Below are 15,428 nucleotides of genomic sequence, written 5' to 3'. Positions count from 1 at the left end.
GTCTAACCCAACAGACGTGATCGGGTTCAGTCTAACCCAACAGAGATGAACGGGTTCAGTCTAACCCAACAGACGTGATCGGGTTCAGTCTAACCCAACAGAGATGAACGGGTTCAGTCTAACCGAACAGAGGTGATCGGGTTCAGTCTAACCCAACAGACGTGATCGGGTTCAGTCTAACCCAACAGAGATGAACGGGTTCAGTCTAACCCAACAGAGGTGATCGGGTTCAGTCTAACCCAACAGAGATGAACGGGTTCAGTCTAACCCAACAGACGTGATCGGGTTCAGTCTAACCCAACAGAGGTGATCGGGTTCAGTCTAACCCAACAGAGATGAACGGGTTCAGTCTAACCCAACAGAGGTGATCGGGTTCAGTCTAACCCAACAGAGATGAACGGGTTCAGTCTAACCCAACAGACGTGATCGGGTTCAGTCTAACCCAACAGAGATGAACGGGTTCAGTCTAACCCAACAGACGTGATCGGGTTCAGTCTAACCCAACAGAGATGAACGGGTTCAGTCTAACCCAACAGAGGTGATCGGGTTCAGTCTAGCCCAACAGACGTGATCGGGTTCAGTCTAACCCAACAGAGATGAACGGGTTCAGTCTAACCCAACAGAGGTGATCGGGTTCAGTCTAACCCAAAAGAGATGAACGGGTTCAGTCTAACCCAACAGACGTGATCGGGTTCAGTCTAACCCAACAGACATGTTTGGGTTCAGTCTAACCCAACAGAGGTGATCAGGTAGATGAACGGGTTCAGTGTAACCCAACAGAGGTGATCGGGTTCAGTCTAACCCAACAGAGATGAATGGGTTCAGTCTAACCCAACAGAGGTGATCAGGTAGATGAACGGGTTCAGTCTAACCCAACAGAGCTGATCGGGTTCAGTCTAACCCAACAGAGGTGATCGGGTTCAGTCTAACCCAACAGAGGTGATCGGGTTCAGTCTAACCCAACAGAGGTGATCGGGTTCAGTCTAACCCAACAGAGATGAACGGGTTCAGTCTAACCCAACAGAGATGAACGGGTTCAGTCTAACCCAACAGAGGTGATCGGGTTCAGTCTAACCCAACAGAGGTGAACGGGTTCAGTCTAACCCAACAGAGGTGATCGGGTTCAGTCTAACCCAACAGAGGTGATCGGGTTCAGTCTAACCCAACAGAGGTGATCGGGTTCAGTCTAACCCAAGAGAGGTGAACGGGTTCAGTCTAACCCAACAGAGATGATCGTAGATCTGGCAACGTTTTATTATGTTGCTTGTTTTTATCTAAACATTCTTAAATTAAGAGACATTTACTGGAGAAGAAAAATTACTGAAGATATTAAGTCTTGTTTAATGAAAAATATCAAAATGAAGTGAGTTTGAGTTTAAAATAAGAACTACAGTTTTTTACAATCGCTATGACAGTTTTTTCAATACATTTAACAAGTTTCCTAAACTCTTAACGCACCAAAACACCTAAAACACACAATTGGCAAACCGGTTAATTTCATGCTCAAAATCACACATTGTAAACTAAACTCCAAAACTAATTTTCAAAATACAATAATACACTAACATAATACAGTATGTCTCACAAAACACTGCAAACATGTTTCAAAATCAAATAATTATTCAAAACACGAACACATGTTCTCTTCCAACAGGAACATTTAGTCAATCATAACACAATGACAAAGAAAACACTATCATCAGCTGAAATGACAGAAACTGCATTATTATATGTGTGTCAGGTCTGCCCTTATACAACAGACAGTATACTGTATTGATCATAGATTGTGTTTTGCACTGCAGTTTTTTTTTTAAGTCTCTCTACATTTTGTTTTGTTTGTAATGTAAATTTATGCATTTTGTTGTTGTTGTTTTTTTTGCAGCAGAAATTCAATACAACAAAATAAATGCCCCTTCTTAGAGTAGGGTTATAGAATGTATGGTTTATGAAAAAAAGAAGACAGACACAGAATTGCTGCAGTAACGGCTTTATTTGCAACAGGACATTTCTGCAAGATAACAAAAATATGCATATAGCTGCCATTTACAGTATTACTGTGTGTGAAAATACAAAATATACAAACAGAAAAAGCCATCTTCTAATCTGCCCGGTCTTCTGCATTTGTCCACATGTTCTCATCCACATCACACCTGATATCTTCCCTGGTAAGGCATCTTGGGAAGAATCTTTTGGCTTGCCTTATCCTGGTAGTGTTCAGCTGTGATGTCTTGGTATGCAGCATCTTTTGCATACAGGAGGGACATTTGGTCCTGTGGACGATGGTCAAAAACCTTTCATCTCCAGGCTGAGAAAACTCCTCAATGGGGTTGAGGAAAGGGAAGGAAAATGGACATCATCCTCTGATGCGTCTAACCAGGCTGTGACTGCACGGGAATGGTGGAATGCCACATTGTCCCATACGGTATTTGCATAACTTCAATCAGCTGTTTCTCAGTAGCAATGGAATAAAATACAGGGGATATATTTGTGTTTCAATTCACAATATAAACAGCTGTTTAGTGTTTACCTTGACTTTACTGTAAGGTTAGGGTTAGAGCATGGTGTTATCTGTCCTGACATACAGTGTGAAAGCAGTAAAATTTGGCAGTAAAAATACATTGTTTTGGTCTTGTTTGAGCTTGTGTGTAAAAGAAGTTCAAGCATTTTAAATTTGTGTTAATTGTGTGCATTTTGTGTTAAAGCAACAAGAAATGTGTTAATAGTAGGGCTGACACAGACGGATGTAGTGCTAACTGTGTTAAGAGTTTTGGAAAATCTGTCATAGCAATCGTAAAAAACTGTAATATCTGACAATGGTAAATAGACAGATATAATCAAGATATAAAACAAAAAAAATCTTGTTTCCCTTTGAATTAAGATTATATTTCTGACTCCAGATATTAGTTCTTGTTTTAAAGCACAAACTCACTTCATTTTCCCGAGAAAAGCCCTCATATAGTCATGCAAGCATCAACATGTATTAGTTCACACATCATGCACTCGTGTTGTGCGAGGAACCGTGCAAAAATACGCCTTTATTAGTGGATAATCTCATCTGAGTGAAAGGGAATAAAAGCTGTTGGTGTTTTACTGTCACTAGTGTTCATTTCAGATGGAAAACTGCAGGGATTTTTCCAGAGAGAAGAAAAGAAAGGTTTCCTCTTCTCCACAGTTCATCAGATCTAACCCAGATCTCATCTTCTGATGGTCATATTAGCAGATGTCACTGTTGCCACGGAGACCAGTGAACTGATGACATCAGTGAATGATATCATGGTCTACGCATCATTTCCCCTCCAGCCGCCCGAGATGATGCGCTAATTATCAGGAGGTCAAAGGTCACACGGTCTGGATCGTTCGGGCTCCGGGAATCAATGCTGGGTTGTTCAAACCAACTTTGGGTCAAATATGGACCAACCCAGCCATTGGGTTACATTTATAATTACCTTTTTAACCCAACGTTTGGGTTTGTCCATTTTGTTTAGTGTATGTTTCGGGACACGTGTGTGTTTTTCATAACATTATCGGTCCTCTAATATCATGCATGTGGTTAATATGAGGAGTTTATAGAAACACTCCTGGTTTCTTCATGTTTCAGCTTTCCTTCATCTGAGCTCTGAGAGACTCAACTCATCTTTAATATGCTGGATTTATGTGGCACATATTATATCAGTTAATAAGAAGATGAAGATGGATTGTGAAGGGGACAGAAGTCTAATCCACTTCAGTTTAAGAGTAGTTGCTAAATACATTACAAATGACTAAATGGAAGATATTTAAGCAGACCATATATTTCAGATAATTATATATAAGATTAGTAATAAATAACAAGGAGTTTCAAATAGGGTGAGAAACTCAAGCTCTAGAACATGTAAATGTACAGTATTATTGTAGTTTGTGCTGTGTTACAGTAATGTTCAGTGTTATAACATGTTTAAAGCGTGAGCGGCGAAGCATCTGAACAAACAGCAGATTCTGGCTGATAAACCCTCCAGCTCTCGAATATGACATTTGGAGACGCGAGATAAACACACATGTTGAGTTGGAGCGCAGTCTGGGGTCTGACCCGCTGTCCATCTGTCTGACACACACACACACACACACACACACACATACTTGTTTTTGCTACGTCGTGGGGACTCCTGACTAGAAGGGTACACGTGGGGACACCAATTTCTAAATACAATAAAGCCATAATTTTTACACAGAAGTGTCTGGGGGAATTTTTGAATCCCAAAAATCAACTTTATTATCAGAAATTATTCATTTTAGAAAGGTGAATTTTTGTCAGGTTTTTCTATTCCGGTGGGGACCTGCCTATTGTGTCTTACCCCAAACCACCACCGAGGGGCGCTATTATGAGTTAGCTGTAGGTTATCTAGTTTTAATACAAATTTAAACCTGTACCAGATTAACAATACATATTAAGTTTAGATAATCATTAAAGAGTTGTTTAAAAGGGAGAATTGTCTATATTTATATTTTTATGGATTTTTACAATTACAATTGACTAATTCCCATAAACTCTTGTATTTGAATAGACCATTTGTATGGATGTAAACAGTGACAACAGCCTCACCTCACTTCCTGTCTAACAGGAATCTATTTTTCTTCAACTGAGAATCTGAAAAGGTCCACATTTTGATAAATAAGACAGTCATGTTGTATGACAAGCAGGAAATGTTCACAGGTATCATTGTGTTTGCTGAATAATTATCTGTGCATACTGGAATCAACTCTGAATTAAAACACGAGCACATGCTGGCATTCAACAGGGTTGCAAGATATATGGCTATTTGTGTTTTTTCTTATTCGTCATCCTAAAAATTTGTCACGCACAGAAACCTATGAAACCCAATGAGTGCGATGTGTATTAATGCGTTGCGGAATATTTCGCAAAACAATACAAAATGTCATCTTTAAGGAGGATGATTTTGTTGTCCTCTCTTCTTAAAAAGAGAAAAAGAAAAGAAATATTGGGTCCATCCAACAATCCTGAGATCGTAGAGAGGAAGAAGAGTTTACTGCGGGATTATCCCGAACGGTTCGAGGTTTACTTCAGGATGTCAGCGGCTCAGTTTGAAGCTTTGCTAGCGAGACTGGAGACACATTAAATAATAATAAGTTAATATAATATATAATAATATATGTTTTTTTTTATGCAAATGTGCCACATTGAATTCTTTTGAGTAGAAGACATTTTATGTACGACCCCCATAAACTTCCCCAAGGAAAGTTTGGAAATTTGGGAAATTACGACAAAAACAAGAATCTACGATTTCTTAATACTCTAACATTTATTTAACGTATCAGTACGTTAACTTTTGACACTTTTTTAACTTGTTGCCTTCAACAAACAAAGGCTTTAAGGCATCAATACGATTCTTAACATAAGATTTCACCCCCCCCAACTTCTCCCCCGAAGTGCTGCTGGTGACCTTCCAGTGTCCTCCATGCACTGGGCTTTACCAGGACCCTTCCCAGAGTGGATGTAGTCCATCAGAGGTTTTTCCACAACCTGGATCTCTTCTTTAGACCACTTTCTCCGTGGGTTTTGTGAAGATACTGAAAATAAAAATAAATATTAGTAATTGTGATTGGGATAAAAGTAATTGTTATCCCACACGACATGAACGTGAATAACATATCAAATAAATACATGGTCTTCAGTTTTTCTCTCATTGTTTTACAGTTTTATACATACGTTTTTGCTAAAATCTAGTTAGCATGGTTGAAAATCTGTAAATTCTGGCACATGTTTGCAAGCATGATACCTATGAACAATATAAACAGTGATACTATATTAAAAAGGAATATTTTGACAAAAATATTGCTGGTAATTTAGTCACTATCTAAGATGTGTAATGGACCCGGGCCGAAAATGGACCAAGCCAAACATGACAAAATATTCAAGTTTTATTGGTCTTAACCATAATTACTGCTTGGGAAATTGAAGTAAATTTGTACAGGAGGACTTTTCCCTTTTCTTTTCTTTTCTTTACATGTTTAAGCCTTTAGAAACTAAACATTTACGATATAGGACCTAATTAAAGCTGCACATAATGGGAGGGGTTTACCCATGCTTAAATTATATTGGCCCACGGTGAACAACGGCAACAGATCTTAAAAAACACAATTATAAGGATTTTGCTTGTAAATGAAATGAAAATATAGTTTAATATATTTATGATTGATATATTATATGGTGTAAATATACTGAAAAATATATGAAATAATACATTATATTTTACAATATATTGAATAATACACAAGGAATTGCCACTTTTCATATATAAAAAATACATTTATAATAATATATTTACACTATAAAATGTCATTAATTGAGTGTACTTCAAAAACATGAGGAACAAGATTTCCTTACATTTCTTAAGGGTGTTTTAATTAAAGTTGTAAGTTGCTAGTACAAAGACTTAAGAGTGTTGGGACAATGATACTTTGCATTTATTTCTATTTATTAAACTGTAAATACTTTGTGCATGTCTGAAACTTCACGGAATAAATACATTTAAAAAAGAATAACTCCAATACAGTTACATAGTTTTTAGATAAAGCAACATGCAGCATATTCTCAATGTTTCTTGTTCTTCTGCTGGACTGAAGCACAGGCTCTGTTCTTCAGCTCAATGGTGACCCACAAAACTCAGACAGCACAAACCCTTTAAACCCCAACACAACATTAAATACTAACAGATCTCTGAAGATCTCAGCACTTTATAACATTATAACATTAGCAGAATAACAAGAAACATTGAGAATATGCTGCATGTTGCTTTATCTAAAAACTATGTAACTGTATTGGAGTTATTCTTTTTTAAATGTATTTATTCCGTGAAGTTTCAGACATGCACAAAGTATTTACAGTTTAATAAATAGAAATAAATGCAAAGTATCATTGTCCCAACAAGAAAAGAGATTTGTTGTCTACAACATGGAGTAACATCCGTGAATGTCACTCACAAACATTACTAGGCAACCAGTAATGGGAACGCCCACTAACGACCTCACCGCCAGCCACTGGCGACATGCAGCGACAAAGTCGCTTGTAGTGTGAACGGGGCTTAACTGTTAGAACGGGATTGTTTTTATACTTTTGAACAAAAGATCAAAAGCTCAAATAACAAAAATGTCTTTTCACTTCCTTCTCTTCTCAGATTAACCAATAATGCCAATAATGCAAGGGGCACTGAGTGCAATTAACAACTCTTTTTCTGTTGGTACACACAGAATAAAAGATACTATTTTCAGAAAAATGTATAAGAGAAAATTATATACAATTATCTTAAGAATATATATTATCTAGGATATAAAAATAAATAAAATAAAAGCAAGTGAAAAACATGCAAATCATAGAGCACTGGTTCTTTAAAAGTATAACAATATCAGAAGTCTTCATAATCCTCCTGTTTAATTTAAATCGTATTACCTTTGGATGGTTGTTGATTGCGTTGTTCAAATTCATTAGTGAACTCCATTGATTTGTCGGGACACATAATAGCTCTCTTTTAGTAAAAGAATATTCAACAAGCACTCCTAAATATCAGTAAACTAGGCATGTGCCGGTATAAAATTTTATCAAATTTTGGGTGTAGAAAAAAACAACTTGCATTACAATAGATATAATTGTGATTGTCAAAACATTTGATAACTAAACAGAATTTTACACAATTTTCACGATTTCAGTTCAATTCTTGGGATTTAATTTCAATGTTGATTCAATATTGGCTCTGGATAAATATTAGGTAGGCTACAGTAGATAGCCTACATGTTAATTTTTCTTAAGAAAAAAATATATCTCACATATTACTGTAAATTAAATATAATTTGGTTTTCATTATAATAACAATTATGACACAAGTAAAAATATAATACAAATGTAATATAGTGCACACATTTAGCAAAATACTCCTCTATAGTTTTTTTTTTTTGCCAATTAACATGCTATGGTCATTAAATGGCTTTCCTGAGGTAAATGTAATGTTCTGTGACATAGGCTAATTGTTCACCTGCAGTTTTATTGACCTCTTTCCATGTCTAAAAAACAAAATGGATCGATATTATGTATGAGGCATATATACCTTTCGGTAAGTTGTACTGCATCTTTAAATAAAACGTAACAGATGATCGGTTTACCTGAACTGAGGCGCTACAGCGATCTGTCAAGTCACATTTACAAGTGCCAAAACGGTATTTATCGTCAGAACTTCGTAATAAAATGGACAGAACATGAGAGCTGAGAATTTTTTTCATATCATAAGTAACCTGCTCTGTCTAGTCTGTCAGTGTCAGTGTCCTCTTTGCTCCGCGATTTTTCTCTGCGTGAGAAAATGGATGTGTGGCATGAGAGCGTGTGAAAAATGAGCCGGATATCAGTGCTTACCTTGGTTAAGAATGGCTACTTCTAAAGGAATGAGTGAAGCCCTTTCAGAATCTGTGCGTCCAAAACGGCAAGTCAGACTGCCAGCCTATAGACCCTTTTACAGTTGGTAAACATAGTGACGTATTTGTGTGGCCGGGGCTTAGCTGGAGGCAGAAAGATCCCTCTGGCCACTTCACTAACGTTAGTTTGCCAGTTTGATAGCTTGTTTTTTTAACAATGACTGGAGAAAATCCAATTTTATCTTAATGTGCAAGGTCACTCACTGTCCAGGACCGCAATTGTTATTTGCAAAAGTTAATTTTAACGGACGGAAACAGATGACCGTACACGCGCTCAGTCAATGGACGATCTGACAGGATTAACGTTAACGCTACCAACAGTTGAGTGGCCTGACTTCTACACCTACCCGATAGAGAAACTGAGGGTAACGAGAAACTGAGGACATATAAATCTTTAGATGCCTATAACTATGTGCTGAATGGTCATGTAAAGATTTGTGTGTACGATCCGCAGTTCTGCCTAGCAAGCGCCAAGAAGACGACAATGTAAAGAGTGACATATTACTGTGCAATTTTAAAGATGTGGATATTTTCTATAAATAAAAATTCCAGATACAGCATACTCATTTTTCATCAATTCTTGCACCCAACAACACAACAAGATGACATTTTATAATAAAAATAATAATTTAATCTCCTTATTAAGTAGCCGAATCTGTGTTGGTTTGTATTGGCCGCCTCCAGTTTTCCGTTTGTTTTGCCTCCAGCTAGCGCCGTGACGTAACTGTGACGTCGGGGCAAAAGAGGTCTATTTGTCAGACTACCAAGTGAATATTATAGGCCACAGAGAACTGACTTCCTCTAATACAGAAGATACTGCAGCACAGACTACATTTAGACTCGAAGAGGAGTTCAATGCAGGGAGTGATGAAACTGCCAGAACGAGGTACAAAGCAGGTTCAGCAGTGGCCAGACCTGGAAGTCGGTATGTAGAAAGAGATGAGTGGGGAGCCTTTTATACTGAATTAGAGAACATTCAAGCTCAAATTGGCCAAGACAATAATCTCATACAAAGTTTCCGTGATCAAGTGCCCCATCATGTGTTATCCAAATACCGTGGGACTTTGGAGGAAACCTAAAGTGCAGATACTCACCTATCACTGAGAGATGACCGAGCCTCTTTTCCTAAAGCAAGGCAGCCACTTTCACACCCTTCTCACTCATCAGCTTCCTTCTCTGCAACACCCCAAGTCTCACCACTCCGTTCCCAGGTATCAGCGGCGTCCTTGGCTGAGTCCCATTCAGTTACCCATCTAACACCACAGAGACCTAAAACGACAGTGGACAGTCCTCAAGAGGATGAGTCATGGCCTGAACCACCACCTCCAGTATGTGACGATGTCCCTTATAGAGCTAGGAAAGAGCATGCATTCCCAGTCACTTACGTTACTTCTGTTAGTTATTCAAACCCAGTGAAACTAGCAGCAGAGAGATTAGTAGCACAGCCCTATTTTGGACAGCATGCTCCAGTCAAGGGAAACGCATTCCATAATCAATCATTCAGGCCTCACAGAGGGGATATCATGACAAACCCCACACCATACAATTCTCAGGGTCAGGGCAGTCCAACATATCATTCCCTCACCTGCCCTCCTACTACTGCTCCATATTTAACGCCTCATTCTGCACCCTGGCTGGATGTTCCTTCGCCACCTCAGCAACAAACTGTGTATGCTCCACAATCAGTGCAGCAGAGTGACCCATGGCTTACACACCCAGAAATGCCATACAATCAGCCACAACACCAGCCTTATGAGATCTTTCCCTCATCGCTTCCAGTACAGGAGAAAGTCTATCTAGGTCCCAAACCACGAATTCCCATGTTGATTCATCGAGACCCTGCGGAGTTCGCCAGGCTGAAGATGTCATTGTAGAATCTAATGCTACCGAGCTCTTTAAATATTGGTAGACCATCTTGAATTAGAGGAAGCCTCCTTTATCGCTGACTCTTACCTGAACTCTGTCACTCCACATTCTGAGTCCACATCCACTGGTGGATTACGGCCCAACCACAATGTGCACTGTGTACTGTACATTGGCCAGACAGTATGACCCTTTGGGGCTAATATTGCCATATACAACTCAGGCTAAGGTGATTGTACAGCGACTCTGGGATAAACAACGAGAATGGGATGACCCATTACTGCCTGAGGAGCTGCTCCAAGCCTGGAATACATGGGTAGCAGAACTGCCTGAATTATCTCGCATCACCTTACCTCGCTGCTATGTTCCCACATCTATGGACCAGCCAGAAGTGATACGAGATGTCCATGTGTTCTGTGACGTATCTGAGAGAGCATATGGATCAGTGGCCTACCTACGCTCTGAGGACGCTGAAGGTGGTGTTCACTTGGCATTCCTGCTGGCCAGATCTCGAGTTGCGCCAAAACGACAACAATTCATGCCAAGACTGGAGCTTTGTGCAGCAGTCACTGGAGCTCAACTTGCAAAGCTGATAATCAGTGAGCTCACCTTACCGATCAGGAAAACCATCTTGTGGTCCGACTCGACCACTGTCCTGACATGGCTCCAGTCAGACTTGTGTTGATTCAAGGTCTTTGTGGGAACCAGGATTGCTGAAATCCAAGCGCTCACAGATTGGCGGGCATGGAGGTATGTGAGATCAATACTTAACCCGGCAAATGATCTGACCAGGGGTAAATCCTTGGTGGAACTAGCAAAACCGAATAGGTGGTGTCAAGGTCCATCTTTCCTTTAACGAACCCCTGATGAGTGGCCAGAAGCTCCAGCAGGGACAGTTGGAGAAGATCCTACAGAGCTACGATGTTCCTTGTTCTGCCATTACATTTCAAGTTCTGATAGGTATGTCCCATACCCAGGTATGCTACATGGAGTGAACTAGTGGAGGCCACAGCAAGCACCCTTCAGCAGGAGAAAGCGGAGCAAGCTGCTCCATCTAGTGCAAGAACTTATCAGCAGGCAGTCTCCCTCCTCCTTAAACAGTCCCAGCTCGACAGTTTCCTAGAGGACTATAACCTTCTCAAAGCCAATAAACCAGTTCCTTCCAGTAGCCGCCATCTTGTTCTGGCTCCTGAGTTTGATGCAACAGAAGAGGTCATTCGGGTTGGTGGAGGCCTCCGAAGAGCAGAGGATTTGGATACTAACTTCAAACATCCTATTGTGCTGGATCCGAGCCACTGCATCACCGAACTGTTAATCCAGGATTTCGACCAGAGATTATGCCATCCTGGACCAGAGCGAGTCTTCGCTGAACTCCGACGGTTGTACTGGATATTGAGAGGGCGTGAGGCTGTTAGGAAGCATCAATATGCTTGTCTGGAGTGCCGGAAGTTAAGATCCAAACCTGTTTCACCGAAGATGGCTGACTTGCCTCCTGCACGACTGCGTTTGTTCAAGCCAGCGTTCTATTCCACTGGGATGGACTGCTTTGGGCCTTGATGTACTTACCTCTATCGACACAGATGCCTTCTTGATGGCAGTACAGAGGTTTACAGCACGCCGTGGTACCCCTGCTGAACTTTACTCTGATCAGGGGACAAATTTCAGAGGGGGAGAGAAAGAGTTGAGAGAGGCTTTCACTGTCATGAATTCTAACCTGCAAAGGTTACTGGCAAAACATCAGATCAACTTCCATTTTAATCCTCCAGCAGCTCCACACTTTGGAGGAGTGTGGGAGTGAGAGATTCGCTCTGTAAAAGCAGCACTTAGCACCACAATTGGAGCACAAAGCATTCCTGAGGAAGTACTGAGAACGGTTTTAATTGAAGTGGAGGCAATCTTGAATTCCAAACCGTTGGGGTATGTGTCAGCTAACATCTCAGATGTTGACCCAATAACACCAAATCATCTTTTGATGGGGCGGCCCAGTAGTTCATTGCCGCAAGTTGTCTATCAAGATTCTGAACGTCTAAGTCGCAGACGGTGGAGACAAAGTCAGATACTGGTGGATCATTTCTGGGCCAAGTTCATCCGCTACTACTTACCTGGTCTTCAGCTCAGGCAAAAATGGCAAAGGACTACCGAGGATATTACTGAGGGGTCTGTTGTAATGATGGTTGATAACCAATTACCAAGGGCTCTATGGTTAGTAGGCAGGGTGATAAAGGTGTTTCCAAGCACTGATGGGCATGTGAGAGCCGCTGAGGTAAAGGTTAATGACAAGAGTTTCATCAGACCTGTGGTAAAGCTAATTCAGCTGCCTGAATTGCCCAAGGAGGATTAACAGTCAATTGGAACACATTTACACTGCAAATGTGGGGGCGGCTGTTACAAAGGTAGCACAAAGGTGCCAACTAGTGGCTATTAGTGGATGCGCGGGAAATGATCGCGCACGTGAAATGCGCGTGAAGAATAACAGCTGCGCTCTCCTCTGGAAGACTGTTATAGAAGTCACGGTGCGGTGTTTGTGTTGAACAATAATAACTGTGTACGTCCTTGCGAGAAAAGTGAGTTTCATCTATTCTTTACTTGTTTAAGATTGATTATATGTAAATATCTAGGAATAATCGAGTATTTACATTTTACATTTACATTTAGTCATTTAGCAGACGCTTTTATCCAAAGCGACTTACAAATTAGGACTAAATTAAGCGAGTCATCAAGAAGAGGCAAAAACCACAACAACGCAAGTGCTCAAAATATGAATTTCAGGCATTATTCAGAGTAGCATAAGCCTGATTAGTGATGTTTCAAAAGGGAAAGGAATTTTTTTTTTTTTTTATGAGGTTAAGTGCTCACGGAATAGATAGGTTTTCAGCTGTCTTTTGAATGTTGTCAGGGATTCTGCATTCCGGATGGGGGTGGGAGAGCGTTCCACCAGCATGGAACTGTGAATGAGAATGTTCTGGAAAGTGATTTTGTGGCTTTCTGTGATGGAACCACGAGACATCGCTCGTTGACCGATCGTAGGCGTCTGGTAGGGATGTAGACTCGTAGGAGTGAGTGAAAGTAGGAGGGAGCTGAGCCTGTGATAGATCTGTAAGCAAGCGTCAGTGCCTTGAACTTGATGCGAGCAGCGAGAGGTAGCCAGTGCAGAGAGATGAACAGAGGAGTGACGTGGGCCCTCTTGGGCTCGTTGAAGACAAGACGAGCTGCAGCATTCTGGATCATCTGTTGGGGTTTGGTTGCACATGCTGGAAGTCCGGCCAGAAGAGCATTGCAGTAGTCAAGCCTAGAGATGACCAGGGCCTGGACGAGAAGTTGTGTTGCATGCTCAGTTAGGAAAGACCTGATCTTCCTGATGTTGTGCAGCGCAAACCTGCATGATCGAGCTGTCTTTGAAATGTGATCTGTGAAGGTCAGCTGGTCATCAAACGTTACTCCAAGATTTCTGACCGACCTTGATGGGGTGATTGATGATGAATCTAGCTGGATGGTGAAGTCGTGCTGTAGAGACGGGTTGGCAGGGAGGACGAGAAGCTCAGTCTTTGCCAGGTTGAGCTGCAGGTGATGTTCCTTCATCCATGTGGAGATGTCTGCCAGACAGCTTGAGACCCGTGCAGCTACTGTGGGATCATCTGGTTGAAATGAGAGGAAGAGCTGTGTGTCATCAGCATAGCAGTGGTAGGAGAAGCCGTGTGCCTGTATGATGTGTCCCAGTGATGTGGTGTAGATGGAGAAGAGGAGGGGACCAAGAACTGAACCCTGGGGGAACCCCTGTGGTCAGTTGATGTGCTCTAGATACCTCGCCTCTCCATGCGACCTTGAAGGACCTACCTGTGAGATAGGACTCAAACCAGTGGAGTGAAGTTCCTGTGATGCCCAGTGATGAGAGGCTGGACATAAGGATCTGATGATTCACAGTGTCGAAGGCAGCAGACAGATCCAGGAGAATGAGGACTGAAGATTTGGAAGCAGCTTTTGCGATCCATAGGGCTTCTGTGACTGACAGTAATGCAGTCTCAGTTGAATGCCCTTTCTTGAAGCCAGATTGGTTGACATCCAGCTGGTTGTTTAGAGACAAAAAGGATGTTACTTGGTTGAAAACAGCTCTTTCAAGTGTCTTCGCAATGAATGGTAGGAGAGAGATAGGTCTGTAATTCTCTACAAATGATGTGTTTAGCGTTGGTTTTTTAAGCAGTGGAGTGACCCGAGCCTGCTTGAATGCTGTAGGGAAGGTGCCAGTATGGAGGGATGAGTTGATGATGTGTGTGAGTGCTGGTAGAAGTGTGGGAGAGATGGCTTGTAGAAGGTGTGAGGGGATGGGGTCTAGAGGGCAGGTGGTAGGGTGACTGGAGAGGAGAAGTGTAGATACTTCTTACTCGGTTAGCGAAGAAAAGGAGGACAGAGGGATATTGGCTGTGGAAGCGGTCAGTCTGGGTTCCTGTGTGTGTGGAGCTGAGAACTGACTGCTGATAGTTGTTGTTTTGTTGGTGAAGAAGTTCGCAAAATCGTCGGCAGTTAAGGAGGAGGAGGGTGGTGGTGGAGGTGGACAGAGGAGAGAGTTGAATGTCTTGAAGAGTGATCGTGTGTTGGAGGAGCTGTTGATCTTGTTGTGGAAGTATGAAGATTTTGCAGCATGAACATCCACAGAAAAGGAAGAGAGGAGAGATTGATACATACTCAGGTCAGATGCGTCTTTTGATTTGTTCCATTTCCTCTCTGCTGCCCTGAGTTCGGTCCGGTGTTCACGAAGAACCTCAGACAACCAGGGGTTGGAGGGAGTAGCGCGTGCTGGCCTGGAGGAGAGAGGGCAGATATTGTCTAGAGAAGAGGTTAGAGTGGAGCATAAGGTGTCCGTTGCGGTATTCACATCCAGAGATGAGAATTGTGAGGGTGGGGGAAGAGAAGATGACACGGCAGAGGAAAGATGGGAGGGGGAAAGTGAGCGCAGGTTTCGTCTGAAAGTGACTGGTGGTGGGGGTGGTGGTGCAGGGGTAGAGAGATGTAGACTGAAAGTAATGAGGAAATGATCTGAAACATGGAGAGGTCTCACCAAAATGTTCTCTGTGGTGCAGTTGCATGTGTAAACCAGGTCCAGTTGTTTGCCT

At 41.5% G+C, this 15,428-nt stretch overlaps 1 protein-coding gene across 1 annotated transcript in view; it reads right to left on the bottom strand.

The window, feature by feature from the left end:
- Positions 1–15,428, bottom strand: part of LOC311293793 (uncharacterized protein) — a gene marked incomplete at its 3' end in the record, with an annotated part of 33,260 nt that overhangs the window by 11,934 nt on the left and 5,898 nt on the right. Inside the window, exon 4 of the mRNA XM_084414278.1 lies at positions 5,403–5,565. Coding sequence (XP_084270404.1) covers positions 5,403–5,565 — 163 coding nt within the window. The remainder of the gene's footprint in view (positions 1–5,402; positions 5,566–15,428) is intronic.

This window comes from Rutilus rutilus, assembly GCF_951802725.1.
Source record: "Rutilus rutilus genome assembly, chromosome: 7".
In the NCBI taxonomy this organism is placed as follows: domain Eukaryota; kingdom Metazoa; phylum Chordata; class Actinopteri; order Cypriniformes; family Leuciscidae; genus Rutilus; species Rutilus rutilus.
Note: the sequence above shows the minus strand (reverse complement) of the source record. Positions and strands in the feature narration are given on the sequence as shown.